This window comes from Dendrobates tinctorius, unplaced genomic scaffold, assembly GCF_039654945.1.
Source record: "Dendrobates tinctorius isolate UK_male_01 unplaced genomic scaffold, ASM3965494v1 ptg000011l, whole genome shotgun sequence".
NCBI lineage: Eukaryota > Metazoa > Chordata > Amphibia > Anura > Dendrobatidae > Dendrobates > Dendrobates tinctorius.
In genome coordinates, this window is record NW_027361679.1 from 130,806,793 (window position 1) to 130,831,170 (window position 24,378).

Below are 24,378 nucleotides of genomic sequence, written 5' to 3' on the forward strand. Positions count from 1 at the left end.
CCCTTCCGATGAATCCTCACGTATCTCGTCTGGCGTCCAAAACCCTCTTTTCCTTGCCAGATGGATCCTCGATTAAAAATCAAAATAGACAATCCTTGCTCGTACTGGGTCTCCTGGGCGGATACTCTGACCAAATCTTTTGAGGACAGCATTACTCCCCGGTGACAGCAGATCTAGCCAATCAGATCGCGCTGGCCGGGGATTATTTTGTGCACGCCCCTCTGGATATGGCTAACTGCAAATATCGGTCAGCAGCAAATGCCATCACGATCTGAAGGTCACTGTGGCTTAGAGAATGGAAAGCGGACTCCGCCTCCAAAAAGTCGTTCACATCTCTTCCTTGCCAGAGCGGGCATTTATTTGATGAAAAGCCGGATCAGCTTATCTTGACGCTTCGGGAGGGAAGAACAAATTTCTTCCCTAACAAAGGATTAGGCGTCCCTTTCAGCATCAACAACAAAATTGAGTTTTCATTTTGTCCCTCAACACGGTGGATTGTGCGGAGTGCGTTCGTATCACTTGTGATACTCTTTCTCGCCTGAGCTGGCTAATCAATTTAAGCAAGTCTTCCCCCATTCCAGGCCAGTGGATATCTTTTTTAGGGATGACTCTTGGACTCCTCCCGTGGGTTGGTGACTCTTTCTCGAGATAGGCTCCTAGCCCTTGCCACTCATCCCCTCATTACATCCGATTTGCCATGAGGGTACTGGGAAAAATGGTGGCAGCAATGGAAGCGGTCTCCTTGCTCAGTTTCATCTTTGCCCAGCTGCATCTCTGTCCCCTGCAGCAAGCTCATCTGGCAGCCTGGGACAGAAACCTGTTCTCCCTCGACCGCCGGTGCTGCTTGCCCCTACGGGTCAGACAGGCTCTCAAGTGGTGGACATTGAGGTAATCTCTCTACCAGAGGAAATCCTTTCTTCCTGTTTCATGGCTAGCGGTGAAGTCCGATGCCAGTCTTTCAGCTGGGGAGCAATCTTCCGTCACCAAACTGCTCAGGGATACCAGTCATCTCGGAAGTTGAGCCTCCTTATCAATGTCCTAGAGATCCAAGCGTTCCGTCTAGCCCGGCAGCAGTTCCATTATCTCCTGACGGCTGTGGCATACATCAACTATCAAGGGGGGTACCCGCAGCAAGGTGGCCATGTACGAGGTAGCCCACATTCTCCGATGGGCAGAGAAAAACCACTCAGTAATCCCAGCAGTGCATATCCGAAGCATGAGAAATTGGACGTAGGTTTTTTTTCTAACCATCAAAGTCTTGCCTTGGGACAAAGGGAGCGTCATCTGGAGGTCTTTCGTCAGATCTGTATTCGTTTAAGCACTCCGGTGTGGTTCTGATGGCTTAAAGATTGTACACCAAGATATTCTACTTCAGAGCACGTCTCTGGATCCCAAGACCATCGAGGTGGATGCACGGGTCTCTCAGTGGCATCAGATTCATCTTCCGTACGTGTTTTCCCCCGCCTTATATACTCACGACGGTCATCAGGAAGATCAAGGTGGAAGGGACTCCAGTTATCCTTGTCGCCCCAGTTTGGCCACGCTGGGCATGGTATGCAGAGTTGGTGCAGTTCGTCGCTGATGTCTTTTGTGACTGCTGGATAGTCCAGTTTTGCCCTGCCAATGTCCGATTTGTCATGAGTTCTCAGGGGCTATCTCAAGCTGGGCTCTCATCAGGGGTTTCCCACCATGATTAGCGCTTGGCAGCCTGCATCAGCTAGTATCTATCACCACACCTGATAACCATTTTTGCATGGTACAGGGGCTATGGATGTTCTCGGTCTTCTCTGCTCCCTCCATTTTGGCAATTTTTTCTTTTTTTAGACTGCCCTGGAATCAGGTTTGGCGATCAGCTCTCTCAAAGGCCAGAGCTTGGCCTTATCAGTTTTATTCCAGCACAGGATTGCTTCCAATCTGCGAGTGAGGACTATTCCCTTCAGGGGGTCTCCCATGTGGTACGCCCTATAGAATGCCGACAGAGGCCTGGGGCCCTTATTTTGATCCTGGGCGCTCTTCAGGCGCTTTTTCGAACAGTTGCAGGACATCTCGTTGCCAGTTCTGTCTTGGAAAGTAGCCTTTCTTGTCGCGGTGATGTCACAGGGTCGTCTATCAGGCATGTCTCGGAACTGGTCACTCTATCCTGTCGATTTACATTCCTGGTTTCCACCAGGACAAGGCGGCCATCGAACCGTCTCCGTTCTTTTTTTGTTCACGGTGGTCTAGTCTGTCCACCTTAATGATAAGGTCATTGTCCTTCTCTCCTTTTGTCCAGCACCAGTACATTGGGAAGGATGAATTCTTCTTTTCCTGGATGTAGTGACGGCTCTCAGGAAGAGCATCTCAAAGAAGGCGCCCTTCAGTAAGTCGGACGCTCTATTCATTCTTCCTGAGGTTCTCAGGCATGGTTTAGCCGCTTCAGGGCCACAAGAGCCAATGCATTCGCTCGGCTATTCAGAAGACTGCTTTGAGACATCCCATGGTCTGTGTCCCCCAATGAGGCGAAGGAGAAAAGGATTTTATGGTGAGTGCACAAAAATACCTATTTTTTTGCAGGTGACATTGGCGTTGGTGGATTAGGAGTTTGGTAAGTGGTTTAATTAATATTATTAAAAGAGTCTTTGTCATTATTTCAAATTAAGGACTATATTCTGGGTGTCTGTGTTTTTATACAATGTCACAAAGGGGTTACTAATGGATAGGTGTCTTATAGACGTATCTCCATTACTAACCTGTGGGCTTGATGTCACCTGACAATATAAAGGTGACATCAAACCCACAAATATGAACCCCCTTGCCACTGCTACAGGGCAAGTGGGAAGAGCGAAGATAAGCACCAGATTTGGCGCATCTTATAGATGCGCATTTTCTGGGGCAGCTGTTTTTAGTCTGGAAGGAGCCAATATCTATGGCCCCTTCCTAGACTATTAATATCAACCCATAGCTGTTTGCCTAGCCTTTGCTGGTTAGATTTTATAAGGTTCCATATGTCAGTTTTTTTCTGGGGTCCCCCAGTAAACTAGTCAGTAAAGTCTAAGCAAACTGCTGTGATGTGATATTAATAGCCTGGGAACCTTTATGGCTATGGACTCCTTCCCAGAATTTTAACAACAGCCCTCAGCCATCAGCTTTCCTTCTGCTGATTATTAAAATTACACAGGAGCCCCCACAGTTTTTTGTTCATTTTTTTTTTCTTTAGTTGCTGTCTGGTTACAGCCTATGTACGTTCGTTCTGTTAATGCTCCTACATAGGCTGGTGACAATGTGTGTTTGTGTTTACTTCTCGGCTTAGTAATGAGGGTGTCGGGCTGACACCTTTTCATTACTAAACCTATAGCTAGGTGTTAATGACAGCTGCTGACACCAAGCCCTGATCCCATTATTCTGATGCTACTGCATCAGCATGAAAAAGATGGTGTTGAACCAAGAAATTACATCACAAAACTTTTTTTTAAAATATCTATTTAGCTCAAAAAAGCATTCATTACTGTACGAAAACGCGGGAAAAAACGCAATATAAACGTGCGTTTTCTCTGCAGCGTTTTTCCTGCCAAGAGATGCAGAAACCTTGAAGAAATTTCTGCAAGCAAATATTCAACGTTCGCACATAGCTTAATTCTGTACCTTAATCACAAATATTTTAGTGGAGAGTTTCAGTACGTATTTAAAGTACAAGTAACTCACTAAGTCAGAAAGAGTACCTTCCTTTCACCAGTTTGAGCATGTTAAAATGACCACATCATGGAATTGCGGCTTCAGAGCTGAGTAAATAAATTTTCTGATTTCATAACTCCGAAACAAAGATTAGTGGTCTTAATAATACTCGAGCTTTCATCGCAAAATAGCCAGTGTGATGTGAAGAGGCAGTACAGCAGAGCTGAGGGCCTTGGGAGGAGAGCTTGATAGAAGTGTTTGTAATGAGACAAAGCTCAGTGAGAAGAGCAGACTTTCCACTATCAGTCTCATACAGGAGATCTCACTGCAGAGGTATGTGTGATTGCAAAGTTGGGGTTTTGAAAAGATGAGTGTCATTGCATCCATATTTTGTCTCACAGCAGCCTGTGTGTGGATCGGGGGGGTGTACAGCAGTGTTGAGCTTATCTCATAACAAACAATTCTGCAGCTGTAGCTCTCCTCACATAGTGCTGTCAGCTCAACTGTACAGCTTCACCGCTATGCCATGAGTGTAAAGTTTAACAAGCGTTAGTAGTCACACTCATCTCTGCTCTATTCTCAACAGCTTGTAATCACACATAACTCTGTAATGATATCAATGAGAGCTCTAAGCTGTTTGTGCGGGTGTGCTCTTTTCCCCACTGTATGATGCTGCCTGCTTATGGTTAGTGATGGGCGAACCCGAATGGTAAATTCCGAACACGCACTTCTCCCGGAAATCTGTGTTACTGTTCGGGTTCAGCAGCCCGAACAAAGCTTGCTGAAAGGCAAACCAAGGCAATTCAAGTATTGACATGGCTGTGATTGCCTGACGTAGTATATGTGAGTTAAAAAAAAAAAAAAAAAGCCAAGTTGTGTCCCCTCTCTTTTTTTTGATAACCCAAGAGCGTTATCTTGGTTAGTAGTCCCATCAACCAGACTCAAGTGACCGGAGGTAAACTTTTTACCTACAATCACAGCTGCGGGCTCACACTGTCATTTAACACCGTGGGAACCGCGGCTCTCTGACTGGCAGTAATGATTTTTCTGCTGATCAGAAGCAGTATTTGCCACGCTGTCATTCACGTGGTGGCGTGAAAAGCACTAGATGGTCAGACCCCCCCAATTCAAGTGAATGGGGTCCCGAACATCCAGGGGTCAACCCATCTCTAGTACCTATTCATTCTTCACCAGCCAATAGTATAAAAATCTGTGAGGTACAAGTGGAGTCAGTATCATCACTGAACCCTTAGATGAATTCATTGGGGAATGTAGTTTGTAAAATCGGGTCATATATGAGGGGTTCTGCTGTTCTGCACCTCAGGGGCTCTGCCAATGTGACATGACACCCTCAACCATTCCTGCAAAATCTGAATTCCAATATGGCGGTTATTCTCTTCTAAGCTTTGCACTGTGCCTCAAAAGTATTTTATTTTTTGAACTATAAGACGCACCTAGGTTTCAGAGAAGGAAAAAAGAAAATAAAATTAAACAGAATATGTGGTCATTATGCACTGTTATGAGGGGGAGTTGCTCGTGACACTGCATGGGTATACATGGCTCTCCATCCCCTTCAAAGTAAACATGGCCCCCCATCCAGGTATACATGGGCCTCCATCCCCATCCTGTTATACATGGCCCCACATCCTGGTATTCATGGCCCCCATCATGATGCGCACATAAAAAAAAAACCTACCTTCCCTCCTCTCACTCACAACGTTCTGATGCCGGCAGCTGTCTGCTGTTCATGACGTCACTGCCATGTGCCCTCACATTACGAGATCAGCTACCAGAATATTCACTGCTCCCCACGCCCGGGATTATGGACGTGGAGAGCAGTAAATATTAATTTTTTTTTAATAGCAGGCACACTGTTAGCCGGAGCTGACGGGCGATCACGTGGGCCCACTATTAAAGAGAATGAATATTCACAGCTCTCCACTCCCATTTAGATGAGCGCATAAATTAGATGTGTGCTGTCTGATTTTTGATCAGATAGTACCTGGCCAGCACATTGACCTATGCTATTCAATAAAGCTGTTCAGGTCAGACAGTGAGAAAAAATTGCAGCATGCACTATTCTCTAAAAAGTCTTGACTAAAAAGCACCCATTCAAGTCTACGAGTGCATAGAGAAAATTGTATCCCACGCAAAACATCCTTGTGGTATTTTATTTTTACGTATAAATTTCTGATGTAAACCTAGAAAACTACTGGATCATGTACAATTTTTAATGTTAGACTTATGAAAACAGATGGCACAAGGATGCAAAAAACGGACACGTGCCTGACAGACGGATGAAAGTCATGAAAGACTTTTGTAAGACCCTCAGACGATTTTTCATAAGCTTGTCTGCCGCTGGCCTTATATTCACACTCTGTCTAATTGATTATGCTTAACGCAATCTATGCGATTTTGATTTATGGCAGACCTGGAGGCCAGTTTTAGGTCTCCAGTTGACATAGCAAATATTGTTTCCCTACAGTCATGCTGCGGAGGGCAAACGGAGTGACACAAGGTGTGATGTCCCTCTGTCCAACATCTTATATGCTGGTTGCCATTGAATGCAGCATAAGGAATTAATTTACACAGTGCGAAGTGTGACAAACCCCAGTTTCTGCTGCTGTGTCTATACTAACTTCGGGGAGTGAGTCCTGCTTGAGCGTGTCCTTGATCATGATGCCCCTCTTTTTCTTGTCCTAGTGGAAACTGGCATGTTCTAGTAGTAAGTGAGAAGGCATTGCAGTGAGAGGAAAATGCTAAACAGGCAAATTTCATTGTCTATTTGCCATGGTTTAGTGGCAGAAAAATGCTATGTGTGAGGACTTAATTTTACTCTGTGCTCCTTTTTGTGTTCCTCATATGAGCAAGGCAGATTTTTATTCCCTGCGATTATCAGTGATGTATGACTTTGAGGAACTGATTTATAAAATGTATGTGCACAATTTCAGAAAAATCTGAGACCAGTGGCTTTCAATAGTTTTTAAAAGGAAGGAGGTGCAGTTGAAAATAACGCTGGGCTCAGCTGCACCATCAGAGATTGAGATGATTATGATCCTGAGCATACATTTTAGACATTGTTCACATCAGTGTTTTTCATTTTTGTAGTTTTAGTCCACCATAGGAAAATATCAACAAAAATGGTGACAGTGTTGGATCTAATTCTGTCAGCCCAAAACACCACATTGACTAAAATGGTGTTGGGTGTCTGTCAGTGTTCATACTTTCACAATGTCAAATAGCTTAACCCCTTAACAACCGCCGATACGCATTAAAACGGCGGCCACTAAGTGTACTTAGTTCCTTATTGCCGTTTTAAAACGACGATTGGGAATAAAGCTGTAGCATCCCACAGAGTCGGAAAATCTCCGGGGTTTCGGCTTCTGTAGATAGCCGAGACCCCAGAGAACAACATCAGGAACGGATTTTCGGTGTCCGGTCACGTGATTGCTGTTATTCAGTGAATAACGGTGATCGCAAAAAAAAAAAAATATGTGTCGGCTGTTGCAATGATTTATCTCTCTTCTGACATGATATACATGTCAGAGAGAAATTATGCTGTCACGACAATGGAAAAATATCATGTATGATTTTCCCTATTATCACACCTTCCGGAACATTCCGGAGTCTTCTATTCACATACTGAACTCTGCTATACCAGTGGTGAGGGTTTGACCCCCCTTTCCCTCCCCCTGCCTGTCAGCAACTGCAGTTGTGTGTTCTTGTAGCTCTGTAACCTGAAACTACAGCGCACGCACTCCTTCCTGTCCTCCCTCAGGAATGTCTTAATTAGCAGGGAGAATTTCCTTTGTCTCTTCTCCCCATGTGCGGGCTTCTCATACCCTATAATTAGAAGCTAATCATTTCGACATAACTCGACGGCAGTTTACGATAGAAAAATGAAAATGACATATTGGGACGTGCTTCGATAGAGCTTCCCTATAGTGGTTTTTGCTAAGATATAGCGCCGATAGAACCTGAGAAATGGATTTCTCCTGAACAGAGTGGAATAGCTAGTCTGAGTTTGGACTCATTAGAAAGCTAATTTCAAAATAAGATGAATGATGGTTCTGCCGATATTCTGCTAGGTTCTCAAGCCCAGTTATGATCGTTATAAGTTTTCAGAACCAAATCTGTAACTCTGATCTAGAGGAAGGGTGCCAGTAAAACAACCCCTTCAGTGATGTCACAAGCCCAGAAGTATAAGTTACTTTCCCTCAGACCAGTCTCATTCTTGCCTGGGAAACTGCTGCAACCAGACCTTCTGATGCATTGTGACGTCTGTCCCCTCGCTCCAGCATGGCTGCCTGAGATGATCTAAGCAACATGTGAGTGTTTTTCTTCTTTAACCCTGTTTTATTTGTAATTGCTTTGTACATAATTTAATTGTCTCATTTTGTAAAATCTTTTTATACCTTCTGCAAACACTGCCTACCTTTTTTGGAGTAAAATATAAAATTATTAGTCTCGTATGTTCATGCTCTATAACGAATTCATACGTGCCTGAAGTTGATTGTGCTACTAATTTGGGTTGGCTTCGGACCCTCTTTATTAATTTAAATATTGATAGATTAATCGGAATTGGTGTCGGCGAAGTGTGTTCTGGGGCTAGGTGGGCACCGCTGGCAGTGCCTGAACAGGTTTTATAAGCTGATTCTTTGGCTGCGGCCAGAGCATTTATAATTCCCTCGCTGCAGCGAGCCTAATAGCCAGTGCACAACAAGTGGCCCGACCGTCACTAATTTTCCTAGGTGCAGTTCCCTGACTGACCTGAGGGTAAAGGGGGCGCTGGAGAGCTGCAAGTTCCAAAGCGGAACCAAAAGTGGGATATACATAAATCCCGATAGTTTGCAACTCATTTTTGGCAGCGGTGGGATAACTAAAATAAGCCCCCATGCGGTAAATTGATAGGTCAAGACTATCTTGCTGTTTTCATCACATTGTTGCAGTGGTGGGATAACTAAGATAATCCCCCCTGCGCATGTGATAGCCGTGTGCTGGCCAAAGGTCATAACCCCCTATCCATGACAGATGCCCCCCAAGAACCCACAGTATCTCCCCGGGCCTGGCGCCATCTTCCTGAAAAAAAAAAGAAAAAAGGCGGGTGCATGCGCCGATCTGCCGTCCAGTACTCGGCAACAATGGGAGATTTTTCCTGTTGGTTCCTTTTATTCATTGGGACAGTGATCAAAATAAAATAGTAAATAAAATGTTACCCCCTTAGTTAAAAATGATAAAATATTTTTTATATTCTTTGCAGTCGGGGTTGGGGATAGGGTGGTTTTAGCATAAGCATGACGATATGACGGCTAGTATTAAGCGCAAGTACTCGCTACTCGAATTTGCATCGGGTGTTCGGCTTTGCAGAGAGTAGCAAGGATCTGCGCATGTTTTTTTGGGGGGAGGGTCGAACAGCCTTGAAACTTGCTGGGCAGGGACTCGAGCATGTCACTCAGGCACCCGCGATATTGGGTGCATACCCGAGCACCTGATGCAAACTGGAGTAGTGAGCACTTGCTCAACACCAATGACGACCTAATGTTATTAAATACTGTGTTGTACTTGTGGGTTCAAAATGCTCACTATGCTACTGAATACAATCCTTGAGAGGTGTAGTTTCCAAATTGAGGTCACTTGTGGGGGATTTTCACTGTTTAGGCATATCAGAGGCTCTGCAAACGCGACATGGCATCCGCTAATTGTTCCAGCAAATTTTGCATACAAAAAGTCAAATGGCGCTCCTTCCCTTCCGAGTCCTGCCGTGCGCCCAAACAGTGGTTTTCCCCCACATAAGGGGTATCGGCATGCACACGAGAAATTGCACAACAAATTTTTTTTTCCCTGGTACCCTTGTGATAATAAAAATATTGTTCTAAATTATTTTTTTTTGTGAAAAATGTTCATTTTTTTTCCACATTGCAAAAATTCCCTTGAACCACCTGAAGGGTTAATAGACTTCTTGAATGTGATTTTGAGCACCTTGAGGGGTTAATTTGGGGTACTTTCTGTCATATAGACCCCTCAAAGTCAATTCAAATGTGCTGTGGTTCCTAAAAAAATAAAATAAAAATGGTTTTGTAAATTTTATTGGGAAAATGAGAAGTTACCGGTCAACTCTTTCCTAACCCTTACAACTTCCTAACAAAAAAAGTTTTTTCAAAAATGATGCTGAGATAAAGTAGACATGTGGGAAATGATGTTTATTAACTATTTGCTCTAACATAACTCTCTGATTTAAGGGCAAAAAAACTAAAATTTTGAAAAATGCTAAGATTTCAACTTTTTTTTTTTTTTTACAAATTTTGAGTTTTTTCACAAATGAGCGCAAGTTATATCGAATAAATTTTATAACTCATTAAGTACAGTATGTCATGAAAAAACATTCAGAATCCGTTGGATTCATTGAAGCGTTTCAGCGTTATTAACTCGTAAGGTGACGGTGGTCAGAATTGCAAAATTTGGCCTTGTCATGAAGGAAAAAATTAGCTTGGTCATTAAGGGGGTTGTCCGGGCTTTTCAAATAATCTCAGTGCATATCTGGGCTGCAGAATGCTGATAAGTAATTTACCTTCTGTGGCCAGTTTGCAGGGTTTTCTAGATATCATCTCTTGCTTGTAAGAAAAATGTCCAGGGGGGTGTGTTCTGGCATTGAAATGAGAACTGGTCGTTTCCTCCTCACTAGTTTCACTTTCCATAGATCACTGTTCAGCGTGTGTCTGGGGGAGGAGCAGCTGGGTGGTCTGCTCTCTGCACTGAGGCTCCTAGAGGGGGAGGATTTGTTGCTGTGTGAGGAGGGCTTGTTCATGTGGTCGGGGAGGGCCTGTTGCTATGGAGGGTGGGGTTGTTGCTATAGAGGGCATGTTTTTAGTAGAGTAGGAGGAAACGACCAGTTCTCATTTCAATGCCAGAACCCCCCCCCTGGACGTTTTTCTTACAAGCAAGAGATGATATCTAGCAAACCCTGCAAACTGGCCACAGAAGGTAGATTACTTATTGTCAGCATTCTGCAGCCCAGATATGCACTGAGATTATGTGAAAAGCCCGGACAACCCCTTTAAGGGGCTAATAGCCAAATATTTCTAATAGAATCTGCAAAAGCACCTTAAACATAGGTGTGAATACATGCTTATTGCTGCATAAGGTGTGGCTTTATGTTTTAACAGAGCAACCCCTTTATGTGCTATGTGATGGAATATTTAAAAAAAAAAAAAACCTACAATGCTTGGCAGCCCTTTCCAGGCCCTCTCCAGCATCACAGGATCACATTTGTGACTTGCGGAATTACGCGGTTCTTCGTTGTGAGCGGAGGTCGCTTTCTGAACAAAATCAGGCTAGAGAGCATCTTTCTGAGTTTCAGTGGCTTATATTGATAACATTTAGAAAGTGACCTCCACTCAACACATTAGGCACTGTGTTATTCGGCAAGTTACAAATGTGGTCCCGTAACACGGAGTGGTGCTGGAAGTAGAAATACATTCTGCATACTCATAATACATTTGCTAATAGAGGAGAAAATAAAATAATCACCAAAGTGCTTTTTCTATATGCTGTCAGTTCTTGTGTGCCTTTTTTGTGGTACTCAGCATGTACGGATATAAAATTCAACATTCCGTATTGATTTTTTTTCCCTACAGGATGAAGATCCATTGATCCCAAGTTTAATTGTTGTCTGTGGTGATCATGGGATGTCAGAGGCAGGAAGTCATGGAGGATCATCTGATGAGGAAGTGCAGACCCCGCTCTTGTTAATTAGTTCTGCGTTTCAAAACAAAGCAGGTACAGCATTGCTGGAAAAACATTAGAATGATGTAGTTGTGCACTAGTCATGGCAATTTTGTGTATAACCTACATATGTTGGATCTTTCTTCCATGTGATGGTTTCTGTAATTGGACGTTTTCAATCAGTGCTTGCTGAATTGGTGAGTGTCTTGTCACTCTTGTGATGTCAGAACTAGTGATGAGCAAGCTCAGATAAGGTGTTATCCAAGCACGCTCGTGTCCTAATCGAGTATTTTCGGCATGCTCAAAAAAAATGTTCGAGTCACCGCGGTTGCAAGTCTCACGGTTTGTTAGGCAATTCCTGCATGTGTTGAGGCTGTTGAACAGCTGCAAGACATGCAGCCGCGGCGACTTGAGCATTTTTTTCGAGCACGCGGAAAATACTCGATTAGGACACAAGCGTGCTCAGTTAACACCTTATCCGAGCACGCTCATCACTAGTCATAACGCTTCTGCTAGTTCTTACGCCACACTCACAGCATTCATCTCAGGCACAGGCTATGGCTTCATTCACATATCAGTTTTTTTGTCTGTTTTCATCATTGTTTCTAAGCAAAAATTGTGAGTGGAACCTGTGAGAAAAAAAATACTCTACTAACAGTGTCCCCAATGTCTTGTTAGTCATGCACCTTGCATCACTAACATGTTTATCTCAAGCAAAACGTCCCAGTATTTAGTGCAGAAATCAGTTTTTATACTTTGATTGCCCTACATACCTTCTGCTTCAGTCATAGGAGTGGGGACCTGTAGCTTTTCAATCACAGTCGATAAAATTCTCTACACCCATCGTATTATTATTCCTTCCCGTCACTGCTTCCTACGGAATGCCCCAGCATGGCGAGCTGTTAGACAGGCGTGCATAGCATGTACATTCACAAACTGTCATGTTGCCACTGACGCTCAGCAGCTGAGTCATTGCGCAAGCGCGAGATCTGCTAGGAGATTGTGGTGTCATGTAGGGAGCAGTGAAGGGAAGTAATAATAATATGATGGATGTGGGGAATTTAAAAAACATTTGACTGACTGTGACTGAAAAGCTAGAAATCCCCACCCCTATGACTGAAGCAGAAGGTATGTGGTGCAATCATCACAGTATAAAAAGTGATTTCTACACTAAATACTGGGACGTTTTGCTTGAGGCAAACATGTAAGTGATGCAGTGTGAATGACTAACAAGACATCGGGGGCAGTTTAATAGCAATAAAGGATAAACAAAAAAAAAATAAAAAAGCCCCACTGCCCACCTTAAATTGGAGACCCCGCGACGTCATCATGACCCATTGTCGACATCCGGGTCACCAAGCTGTCATACAGCTCAATCAGCTGAAAAAAAAAGTATAGCTCTCAGAATAAAGCGATGCAAAAACAATTATTTTTTTTCTATAACAGTTTTTATTGTGTAAAAGCACTAAAACATAAAAAAACTGTAAATGTGGTAACGTCATAATCGTACTGACTCGATTAAAGCTGCCTTATCAATTTTAGCACACGTGGAACAACATAACCCTCCCCCCTCCACCAAAAAAAAAAAATCTGAATTGCTGGTTTTTGATCATTCTACCTCTCAAAAATCGGAATAGAAAGCGATCAAAAAATGTCATGTGCTCAAATATGGTACCAATAAAAACGTCAACTCGTCCCACAAAAAAGAAGCCCTCACATGACTCTGTCGGCTGAAATCTGGAAAAATTATAGCTCTCAAAATATGGCAAGGTGAAAACTATTTTTTGCAGTAAAAAGTGTCTTTTAGTGTGTGACAGCAGCCAAACATAAAAATTCTATATAAATCTGATATCGCTGTAATTGCACCGACCTAAAGAATACAGTAAAACAAAAAAAGAGCATGAGCAGCACCTCCAAAAATCATACTTTGATTTAATGCCGCTAGGCAAAAATTTATATAACTGAACATGAGGGTCGTAGTTCTTAGTTTAACATTGTGATCAGACTGTATGAAGTCCACTGCCATGTCACGGCAAACCTCGTAGTGGGTCCTACCGCCCTAACGGAGCCCAGCCGTGGGCCGACCACCGCCACAGCGGCCATGCACCAGCAGGGCAGATGGCCTGGTGCCCCACCGCGTCCATGCTGCAAGACTGAGTCCCCATGACTCCAGACCGCGCCACCCCACCAGCACAAAACCACAGCAACAATGGCCACCACACAGCACCCACACCAAATGAAAGGAGTACTTAAACTCACCTTCCTCCAGCTCTTCAGTGAGAGCAGAAATGGACTAGACCCCTTCCTTTGCAGTCTCCTGCTAATTAAATTCACCTGTGCCAAATGGGAGGAGTGCTGGTCTTTTTTTCCTTTGGATGTGCACTCCTCCCATTTGGCACAGGTGATTTTAATTAGCAGGAGACTGCAAAGTAAGGGGTATAGCCCATTTTTGCTCACACTGAAGACCTTGATGGAGGTGAGTTTCATTGCTCCTTAGACTTGGTGTTGGTGCTGTGTGGTGGCCATTGTTGCTGTGGTTTTGTGCTGGTAGGGCGGCACGGTCTGGAGTCATGGGGACTCTGTCTTGGAGCATGGGTGCTGTGAGACACCAGGCCGTCTGCCCTGCTGGTGCATTGCCGCTGTGGTGGTGGTTGGTGCGCAGCTCCGCTCCGTGGGAGCGATGGGGACTCCTTTCATTGGGTGTTAGTGCTGTGTGGTGGCCGTTGTTGCTGTGGCTTTGTGCTGGTGGAGTGGCGTGGTCTGGAGACACCGGACCATCTGCTCTGCCAGTGCATGGCAGCTGTGACGGTGGTCCGCGCTCAGCTCCGCTCTGTTAAGGCGTTAGCACCTACTACGAGTTTTGCCGTGACGTGGCAGTGGGCTTCATACAGTCTGATCAGAATTTTAAACTAAGAACCCCATGTTCAGTTATACAGCTCTGGCAAAAAATAAGAGACCACTGCAAAATTTTCAGTCTGTCTGATTTTTCTCTTTATAGGTAATATTTTTGAGTAAAATGTAAATTGATCTTTTATTCTATAAACTACTGACAATGTGTCTTCGAATTTCCAAGCACTAAATTTTATATGTATTTTCAGAAAATGAGAAATGGTCAAAATAACCAAAAAATGCAGTGTTTGCAGACCTCAGATAATGCTAAGAAAACAAGTTCATAATCATTTAGAAACAAGAATACTAATATTTTAACTCAGGAAGAGTTCATGAATCAATATTTTGTGAAATAACCATGATTTATAATCACAGCGTTCATGTGTCTTGGCATGCTTTCCACCAGTCTTTCACACTGCTTTTGGGTGACCTTATGCCACTCCTGGTACAAAAATTTAAGCCGTTCTTTGTTTGATGGCTTGTGACTATTCATCTTTCTGGATTACATTCCAGAGGTTTTCAATGGGGTTCAGGTCTGGAGATTGGGCTGGCCATGACAGGGATTTGATGTGATGGTCCTTCATCCACACATTGATTGACCTAGCTTTGTGGCATGGCGCATTGTCCTGGAAAAACCAGTCTTCAGATTTGGGAACATTGCCTGAGCAGAAGGAATCATCTGTTTTTCCAGGATAACCTTGTATGCAGCTTGATTCACATGTCCTTCTCAAAGATTAACCTGCCCAATTCAAGTCTTGCTGAAGCATCCCCAGATCATCACCGATCCTCCACCAAATTTCACAGTGGGTGCAAGACACTGTGACTTGTACACCTCTCCAGGTCTCCGTCTAACCATTAGATGACCAGATGTTGGGCAAAGCTGAAAATTAGACTCATCAGAGAAGACTACCTTACTCCAGTCCTCTATGGTCCAATCCTTATGGTCTTTGGCAAACTTCAGCTTGGCTCACCTTTGCTTCTCATTGATGAAAGGCTTTTTTCTAGCCTTACATGACTTGAGCCCTGCCTCTAGGAGCCTGTTACGAACTTTCTTGCCATGCACTGCACCCCAGCTTCCATTTTCCATTCCTTTTGTAGGTCACTTGATGTCATCCTGTGGTTGCTGAGTGGTATTCAAATAAGATGACGTCATCCCGGTCAGTGGTGAGTGGTTTTCGCCCTCTGCCGGTCTGTAGCTTTGTTGTCCCCAATGTCTGCTGCTTGACCTTGTTGTAATGGACTGCCATCTTAAAAATTTTAAGGATGGAGGCAACATGAAGCTCACTGTATCCCTCTGCTAGTAAACCCAGAATTGAGCCCTTCTTTTCCTCACTCAAGACTTTTCTTTTGAACTCCTTTGACATGGTTAAAAGTTATTTTTTTCATTCCTATTACTTTTGTGATATTACTAGCACTTGCTTTGCCATCCTGCTTGTCCTATTGTAAGAGGATTATGAATGTCACAGCAGGGTTTTTTTTTTATACTTTCCTTCGCTAAATAAGATTTGGTTCAGGTGATCACCTAATCAGAAGCACATTAAGTAGAATGAGGTGTCCTCTGGTTGGAATTCAACTGACACTCGAATGGAATGGCATGTAAAGAAGCAGATTTTTATAAAACTGTGCAGTGGTCTCTTAATTTTTGCCAGAGCTGTATATATTTTTGCCTAGCAGCATTAGATCATTGTAAGATTTTTGGAAGTGCTGTCCTCTCTCTTTTTTTCAGCACAAAGAATACAGTCATCTTATCACTAACACCGCACGAGGAACGGTGTAAAAAATAAATGAAACCAATTCTTAACCTGCTGCTTTCTTGTTCATTCTGTAAGGTTCGGCTCACACTTATCCTGCACTGGGCTCTTACATCAGGGATTCCGTGTAAATCTCTGAAATACGTGATTCAGACAGTATCCCTGGTAGAAGATTCCCTATAACGAGGCAGATGGAGGCACTGAGGACGCCTTCTGACCTGTGATCCAGCAGTGTCCTTCTTTTTATTGGGAGTGTATAAAAGTGCTGTCGGCCACAGTTTTCTGCACCTCTGAAAAAAAGGACATTGCTGAACAAAGGCCAGATTGAGTCCCGAATTACTCTGCTGCTTCATTCTAGTGAACGGATGCCTCAAAGATTTCATATAAATCACGTCACTCGGATATTTATATGGAAACCCCAAAGTATGTGCTCAGCGTAGCACACAGGATAAATGTGATCCCAAATGTTATGTAAAATGTTCCAAATAAAAGTTTCAACTCAATCCCCAAAAAAGCAAGTCCCCACTCAGGCCCGTTATCTGTTAGCAGAGATATAGGGGGCTTCCACATTACTGGTAGCACAAAGACTTTTCAATAAAATAAATGGCCCTCGAATTCCCAAAAGAAGTTCAGCAAATTCTAAGCTCCCAAATCCAAATGCCCTCCTCCCTTTTTAGCCCCAGAGTGTGCCTAATCCACATTTAGCGTCCAAATGTTTGGCATTTCTGTAGCGATGAGAGCTCGCATAATTTACAGGTACACGAGCTGGGCACAACATACTGGTCACTACAACTTCAGTTTGCAATTTTCACTCATCAACATCCACTGCTGCTTGTTCCTGTAAAACTCCCATGGAGTCAAAATAGTCACATCACCTCTAGATAAATTTCCAAACAGGTATAATTTCCAACATGGGGTTACTTGAGGTGGGATTCTGCTCTTCTAGCACTTAGGGTCTCTGTATATGGAGTCTGCAAACTATTATAGAAAATTCTGCTCTCCAGCATGCCTCCTGTATAATAGTACTGCTTAGCCATACGGCTAAGACATTCTGGAGATGAGGAGCGCTATTTGCACTGTACTGTACAGCCACATATGGGGTATTTCTGTATTTAGCAGAAATTGTGGGACAATTTTTGGTGCCATTTTGCCCATTTTCCTGTGTGAAAATGTAAAATCTGGGGCTAAAACAAAATTTGGGTGGTGAAATTGTAATTATTTCTCCTTCGCCTCATTGGGGGACACAGATACTGTGGGTGTATGTTTCTGCTGCTAGGAGGCTGACACTAAGTAAAAAAAAAAGAGGTTAGCTCCTCCTCCGTCGTATACACCCTCGCCCCTATTGCGGGCGGAACTCAGTTTTTTGCTTAGTGTCCATGGAGGCACACACGTCTGGTTTTGCTCTTTTTCTTTTTACTATGAAGATGAGACAGGGGCAACAGATCCTATTGAAAGGGTCCGATTTCCCCAAACCATCAACGGGCGAGCACGCGTTGAGTATCGTCTCCGTGTATCCTTTCCCGCACCGTGGGACATATCTTGGTCTTTTTCCCCAGACTTCTATTTTTTCTTTTTTATTTTATGAAGATAAGACAGGGGCAACGCATCCTATTGAAAGGATCCGATTTCCCCAAGCCATCAACGGGCGAGCACGTGCGAGTATCCCTCCACGTATCCTCTCCCGCGACGTGGGACGTAATGCCGGATTTAGCCCTGTCCACCCCTAGGTATTGAAACCATGGGCTTGCATATCGGCCATGGAGCAGTGAGAATACTTGGCCTCAATAGGCATCCAGGACGCTTATCTGCATATTCCCATTTTTCTCCTCATCAGAGGTTTCTACGCTTCACCATCTGCGATCAACATTTTCAGTTCGTAGCGCTACCCTTCGGGCTAGCCACGGCTCCCAGAGTGTTCACAAAGGTTATGGCAGTTGTCATGGCCACACTGCATTCTCGAGGCATAGTCGTCTTGCCTTATCTGGACGACCTCTTGGTCAAGGGCCCGTCAATACGGGAATGCGAGGAAAAGGTCAACATCACGCTAGATACTCTTGCCCACTTAGTATGGTTGGCAATGCAAAGAAGTCATCCCTTGTGCCAGCTCAGAGGATCTCCTTCCTAGGAATGATCTTCGACACTTGCTGTGGGTTGGTAATTCTCCCTCAGGAAAAGGCGCTCGCTCTCCGGCAGGGAGTCCGGACACTTCGCCAACCAGTCCCTCATACCATCCGATCCAGGATGAGGATTCTAGGGAAAATGGTGGCAGCAATGGAAGCGATACCTGTCGCCCAGTTCCACCTTCACCCCCTGCAGCACGCCCTCTTGTCAGCCTGGGACAAGAATCCTTTCACGCTCAATCGGCGGTGCCGACTGTCCTCTCAAGTCAGGCAGTCGCTCGGATGGTGGATAACCAGTTCCTCTCTGGCCCAGGGGAAACCTTTCCCCCCCAGAGCATCGGCTGGTAATGACAACCGACGCCAGTCTCCTCGGTGGGGGAGTGGTGTTTCGCCACCACACAGCCAGGAACGGTGGTCGCCACAGGAGGCACACCTCCCGATCAACTTATTGGAGATACGAGCAATTCGGCTGGCTCTGCAGAAGTTTCTTCACTTTCTAGCAGGCCGCCCCGTCTGGATTCAGTCGGACAACGCCACGGCGGTGGCTTACATAAATCATCAAGGGGGTACCCACAGCAGAGCAACCATGCGCGAGGTAGAGCTCGTTCTTCAGTGGGCCGAAGCAAACCACTCGGTGATTTCAGCTGTTCACATTCCGGGGCATGGAAAATTGGGCAGCAGACTTTCTCAGCCGGCAGGGTCTTGCATCCTGAGAGTGGTCTCTACATCCCGAAGTTTTTCAGCAGATTTGTCAACTGTGGGAAGCTCCGGATGTGGACTTGATGGCTTCCAGAGTGAATGTGGGTGGTGTGCGTGGGTTCTGCCATGGAACCAGTTTCGCCTCCCATATCTATTTCCCCCACTGCCACTACTTCTGAGAGTCATCAAAAAGATCAAGACGGAAGGGGTGCCGGCGATCCTGCTGGCCCCGTCGAGCGTGGGACGCAGATCTAATGAAGCTGTTCGCCGACGTTCCTTGGCGCCTGCCAGAGCGCCCAGATCTACTGTCTCAAGGGCCGATTTGCCACCCGAACTCAGGGACACCCAGGCAGGGTTCGGAAGCGAGGTGGTCGCTACAATGATTAGCGTCCAGAAGCCTGTTTCAGCACGAATTTACCACCACACCTGGAAGGTGTTCTTTGCTTGGTGTCGACGCCTTGGTGTTTCCCCGCTGGGATTCTCGATCCCCAACATCTTGGCTTTTCTCCAGTCGGGTTTAGAGAGCCCGGATAGCTCAGTCGGTAGAGCATTAGACTCTGGCTTTGCCCCAGGTTCCCTCAGGAGACAAATATCTGCCGTATCCGTCCTGTTCCAGCGCAGAATTGCTACCAATTTGCAGGTGAAGATTTTCATTCAGGGAGTCTCCCACTTGGTACCTCCCTATAAGGCGCCTATGGACGCCTGGTACCTTAACATGGTCCTAAGTGTTCTGCAGTAAGCTCCATTTGAACCGCTTCAGGATATCTCTTTGAGGTACCTTTCCTGGAAAGTGGTGTTCCTAGTGGCCATCACTTCGATCAGGTGGGCTTCAGAGCTGGCGGCCCTATCCTGCCGAGCTCCGTTCCTCACTTTCCATAAGGATAAGGTGGTCCTCAGACCAGCCCCTCCTTTTCTGCCGAAAGTCATGTCCTCTTTTCACATTAATGAAGATGTTGTTTTACCTTAATTTTGTCCAGCACCGGTGCGCCATGTGGAAAAGGCTCTTCACACGTTAGTCCTGGTAAGAGCCCTCCGGAGGTACGTGTCGCGGATGGCACCCTTTCGTCAGACGGACACGCTGTTCGTGCTCCCCGAAGGGCGCAGGAAGGGACTCGCTGCCTCAAAATCGACCATAGCCATATGGATTCGTTGGACGATTCAGGAGTCCTACCACATTAGAGGCACGCCGATTCCAGCAGGGATCGGAGCGCACTCTATCCGGGCAGTGGGCGCCTTTTGGGCGCTTCGGCACCAGGTTTCGAAGGAACAGGTTTGCAAGGCAGCAACCTGGTCCAGCCTGCACACATTTGCCAAAGATTATAATATCCATGCTCAGGCCTCGGCGGATGCGAGCCTGGGTAGAAGGATTCTCCAAGCAGCGGTGGCATACCTTTTAAACAAGAGGTGCATGTAGCTTGGATAGCTTGGATCGGTGAGTCAATCTCCCACCCAGGGACTGCTTTAGGACGTCCCACAGTATCTGTGTCCCCCAATGAGGCGAAGGAGAAACATGGATTTTTGTGATAACTCACCGTAAAATCCTTTTCTCCGAGACGCTCATTGGGGGACACAGCACCGACCCTATTAGCCAGTTGGCTCTGTTCTGTTTAGATAATGCGCATTTATTTATGTGATATAAGGGTGGTCCTTTTCTGGACATGTTGTACCTGTATTAAGGCTGATTTTGTTGTCCTCCTACTGCTTTGGCACCAAACTGAGTTGCGCCCGCAATAGGGGCGAGGGTGTATACGACGGAGGAGCTAACCTCTTTTTTTCACTTAGTGTCAGCCTCCTAGCGGCAGAAGCATACACCCACAGTATCTGTGTCCCCCAATGAGCGTCTCGGAGAAAAGAATTTTACGGTGAGTTATAACAGAAATCCATGTTTTTAGTTCATTGCAAAATGTTATAAAATTCTGTGACCCACCTGTGGTGTCAATATGATCACTACACCCCTAGATGAATTCTTTGAGAGTTGTAGTGGCACCCTCAAACCAGTCAAGCAAAATGTGAACTCCCAATATGACGCGTCTTCGCCTCTGAGCTTTGCACTATGCGCTAAAAGTAGTTTTCGACCAAATATGGGGAATCGGCATACTCAGGAGCAGTTGCAAAACAAATTTGAGGGTCATTTTTTTCTGCTATCCTTGTGAAAATAAAATAATTGGGGCTAAAATAACATTTTCGTGGGAAAAATGTGATTTTTTTTTTTTTTTTTTTTTTATTATTTCTTTCATGGTTCAATGTTATAAACTTCCGTGAAGCATCTGGTTCAAGGTGATCACCACACATCTAGCTAAGTTCCCTAAGGGATCTAGTTTCCAAAATGGTGTCACTTGTGGAGGGTTTCCACTGTTTAAGCACATCAGAGGTTCTCCCAACACAACATGGCGTCTGCTAATTATTCCCGCAAAGTTTGTGTTCAAAAAGTCAAATGGCGCTCCTTCCCTTCTGAGCCCTGCTGTGCGCCCAAACAGTAGTAGGTATCATATGTAGTATCGACATGCTAAGTAGAAGCTGCACAACATATTTTTTGGTCCATTGTCTCCTGTTACCCTTGTGAAAAAAAAATTGGGTCCAAAGTAATGTTTTTGTGAAAAAAGTTTAATGTCCATTTGTTCTATCCACATTCCATTAATTCCTGTGAAGCACCTGAAGGGTTAATAAACTTAAATGTGGTTTTGAGCACCTTGAGGGGGGCAGTTTTTAGAATGATGTCAATTTTGGGTATTTCCTGTCTTACAGACCCCTCAAAGTCACTTCAAATATGATGTGGTCCCTAAAAAAAGAGAAAAAAAAGGCTTTGCAAATTTTGTTGGAAAAATTTAACGCCGATAGTCAACTTTTAACCCTTATAACTTCCTTACAAAAAAATTGTTTCAATTACTGTGCTGATGTAAAGTAGACATGTGGGAAATGTTATTTATTAACTATTTTGTGTGACATAACTGATTTAAAGTCATAAAAATTAAAAGTTTAAAAATTGCTCAGATTTCAAAATTTTTTAAAAATTTTGAGGTTTTTCACAAATTGAGCGCAAGTTATATCGAATAAATGTTTACCACTATCATGAAGTAGAATATGTCACGAAAAACAGTCTCAGGATCACTGGGATGCTTTGAAGTGTTCCAGAGTTACAACCTCATAGAGTGACAGTGGTCAGAATTGTAAAATTTGACCTGATCATGAAGGTGAAAAAAGGCTCAGGGAGTGAAGGAATTAAATGAAGTCTGTTCAGACCATTAAAGGTCCCGTCTATGCTTTTTGGACATTTTAATTTTAATCTTCTAAATGGGGAAAAAGGCAGGTGATTTGCATTTTATTTTTTCATCCCTTAACTCATTAACGACCGCCGATACGCCTTTTAACGGCAGCAGTTAAGGGTACTTATTCCTTGGTGCCGCTTTTTAAAAGCACTGAGAAATAAGGGTATAGCGCCCCCCCAGCATAGGAATTTCTCTGGGGTCTCAGCTACTGGGGGTAGCCGAGAACCCAGAGAACATAATTCCGGTCGGTTTTTACCAACTCCAGTGTTGCGATCGCCGTTATTAACTGAACAACGGCGACTGCAAAAAAAAGTGTTAGATTTCCCATTTAGTTTCTCTCTCCTCTGATGTGATCGCATATTAGAGGAGAGAGAAATGGGGTCCGCTGATACTTTCGGTATCCCTGGACCCTCCTGCATCCCCCGGTCCTGTCCCCCGGACTCCGGCGTCTTCTGGGAAGAAAATGGCGGGCGCATGTGCAGTGCGTCCGTCGGGATCTGCAGGCCAGCACCCGGCAACAATAGGAAATTTTTCCTATTTGTTCATTTTGATCACTGTGATAGGTTCTATCACAGTGATCAAAATAAAAAAATAGTAAATCAAACCCCCTCTTTATCACCCCCTTAGCTAGGTAAAAATAATAAAATGTATTTATTTCCATTTTTCCATGGTTGAGCTTATAGTTGGGGGTTTTAGGTAGGGTTAGGGTTGGGATTAGGGTTGTTAATAGGGTTGGGATTAGGGTTGTGTTAGGTGTATAATTAGGTGTATAATTAGGGTTGTGGTTAGGGGGTTCGATTAGGGGTATGATTTAGGTTGTGGTTAGGGTTGTGATTATGGGTACAATTAGGGTTAGGATTAGGGTTAGGGGTGTGTTGAGGTTAGGGTTGGAGTTAGAATTACTTCTTGAATGTGGTTTTGCGCACTTTGAGGGGGTGCAGTTTTTAGAATGGTGTCACTTTTGGGTATTTTCTGTTATATTGACCCCCCCAAACTCACTTCAAGTGTGACGTGGTCCCTAAAAAAATAGTTTTATAAATTTTGTTGGAAAAATGAGTAACTGCTAGTCAACTTTTAACCCCTAACGTCCTAACAAAAAAAACATTTTTTTTCTAAAATTGTGCTGATGTAAAGTTGACATGTGGGAAATGTTATTATTTTGTGTGACACCACTTTCTGATTTAAGGGTACAAAAAATAAGTTTTAAAATTCCATTTTTTTCATAAATAAACGCAAGTTATATCAAAGATATTTTACCACTAACATGAAGTACAATATGTCACAGTGGTCAGAATTGTAAAAATTGGCTTGGTTATTAAGTACCAAATTGGCTCTTTCACTAAGGGGTTAAGGGAATTGAACCTGCTGTTGTCCGATTGATTATATTATAAACAGCAATAATACAGTGTCGCTGTATAAAAAATCAAGTCATGCTCTCCATTGAACACCAGCCATAGGCTGAAATTCACAGAAATACTATTGAGTGATGTACACTATTAACCAAATTAATGCAAAAAAAAATAAAAACGTCCCAGAATTTTAAACTTTTTAGCCACTTTACTCATTCTTCTACAGTTCAGATCTCTAAATTCTTCACATGTCTCTCTACCGCAGCAGAAACAGCATGGGACATTATTCCAGATGAATATATTATGTATAAACAAAAACGCACACTTTACACATTGCATATTGCAAGTACACTTCTATTCACATGCTTTATTCCTTTGATCAATACCTTTTGTGGGACAATCCTCCATACTTTTCAGTGTTATTAAATTAGCTTCTTAGATATTTTACTTTATTATATACCATATTTTTCGGATTATAAGACACACTTTTTCCCCCAAATTTGGGGGGAAAATGGGATATATAATGCGGATATACCTTACCGACCGCGGTGGAGCAGGGTCCCAGGGTCGCTGCTGGAGGAGGCAAGAGTGGTGCATTGCTGCAGGCCGGGATGCGGGGGTGTTCCGATGTGCGCCGCAGGTGAAAATAGTTGCGGTGCTCTGTGGTGCGGGTGGCTCCAACGGCATTTTGTGAAAGCCCGGAGCCCCCCGCACATCCATTACTGCAATGCGGTGGCCTCCGGGAAAATGGCCACCGGGGGTGGTGCATGCTCAGATTGAGATCTCAGCAACGAGATCTTGGGAGTATCTCGTCTCCCGAGATCTCGGGACGAGATCTTGTTACCAAGATCTCAATCTGAGCATTCGCCGCCCCCGGCGGCCATTTTCCCGTAGGCCACCACATCACAGTAATCAATGTGCGGGGGGCTCC

The 24,378-nt window shown here is 44.3% G+C and overlaps 1 protein-coding gene across 2 annotated transcripts in view; it reads left to right on the plus strand.

The window, feature by feature from the left end:
- The window catches only part of LOC141051090 (GPI ethanolamine phosphate transferase 2-like), a 211,424-nt gene that overhangs the window by 34,172 nt on the left and 152,874 nt on the right, over positions 1 to 24,378 (plus strand). For both annotated transcript variants that reach the window (XM_073547960.1, XM_073547970.1), the window contains exon 5: positions 11,286 to 11,427. In XM_073547960.1, coding sequence (XP_073404061.1) covers positions 11,286 to 11,427 — 142 coding nt within the window. The remainder of the gene's footprint in view (positions 1 to 11,285; positions 11,428 to 24,378) is intronic.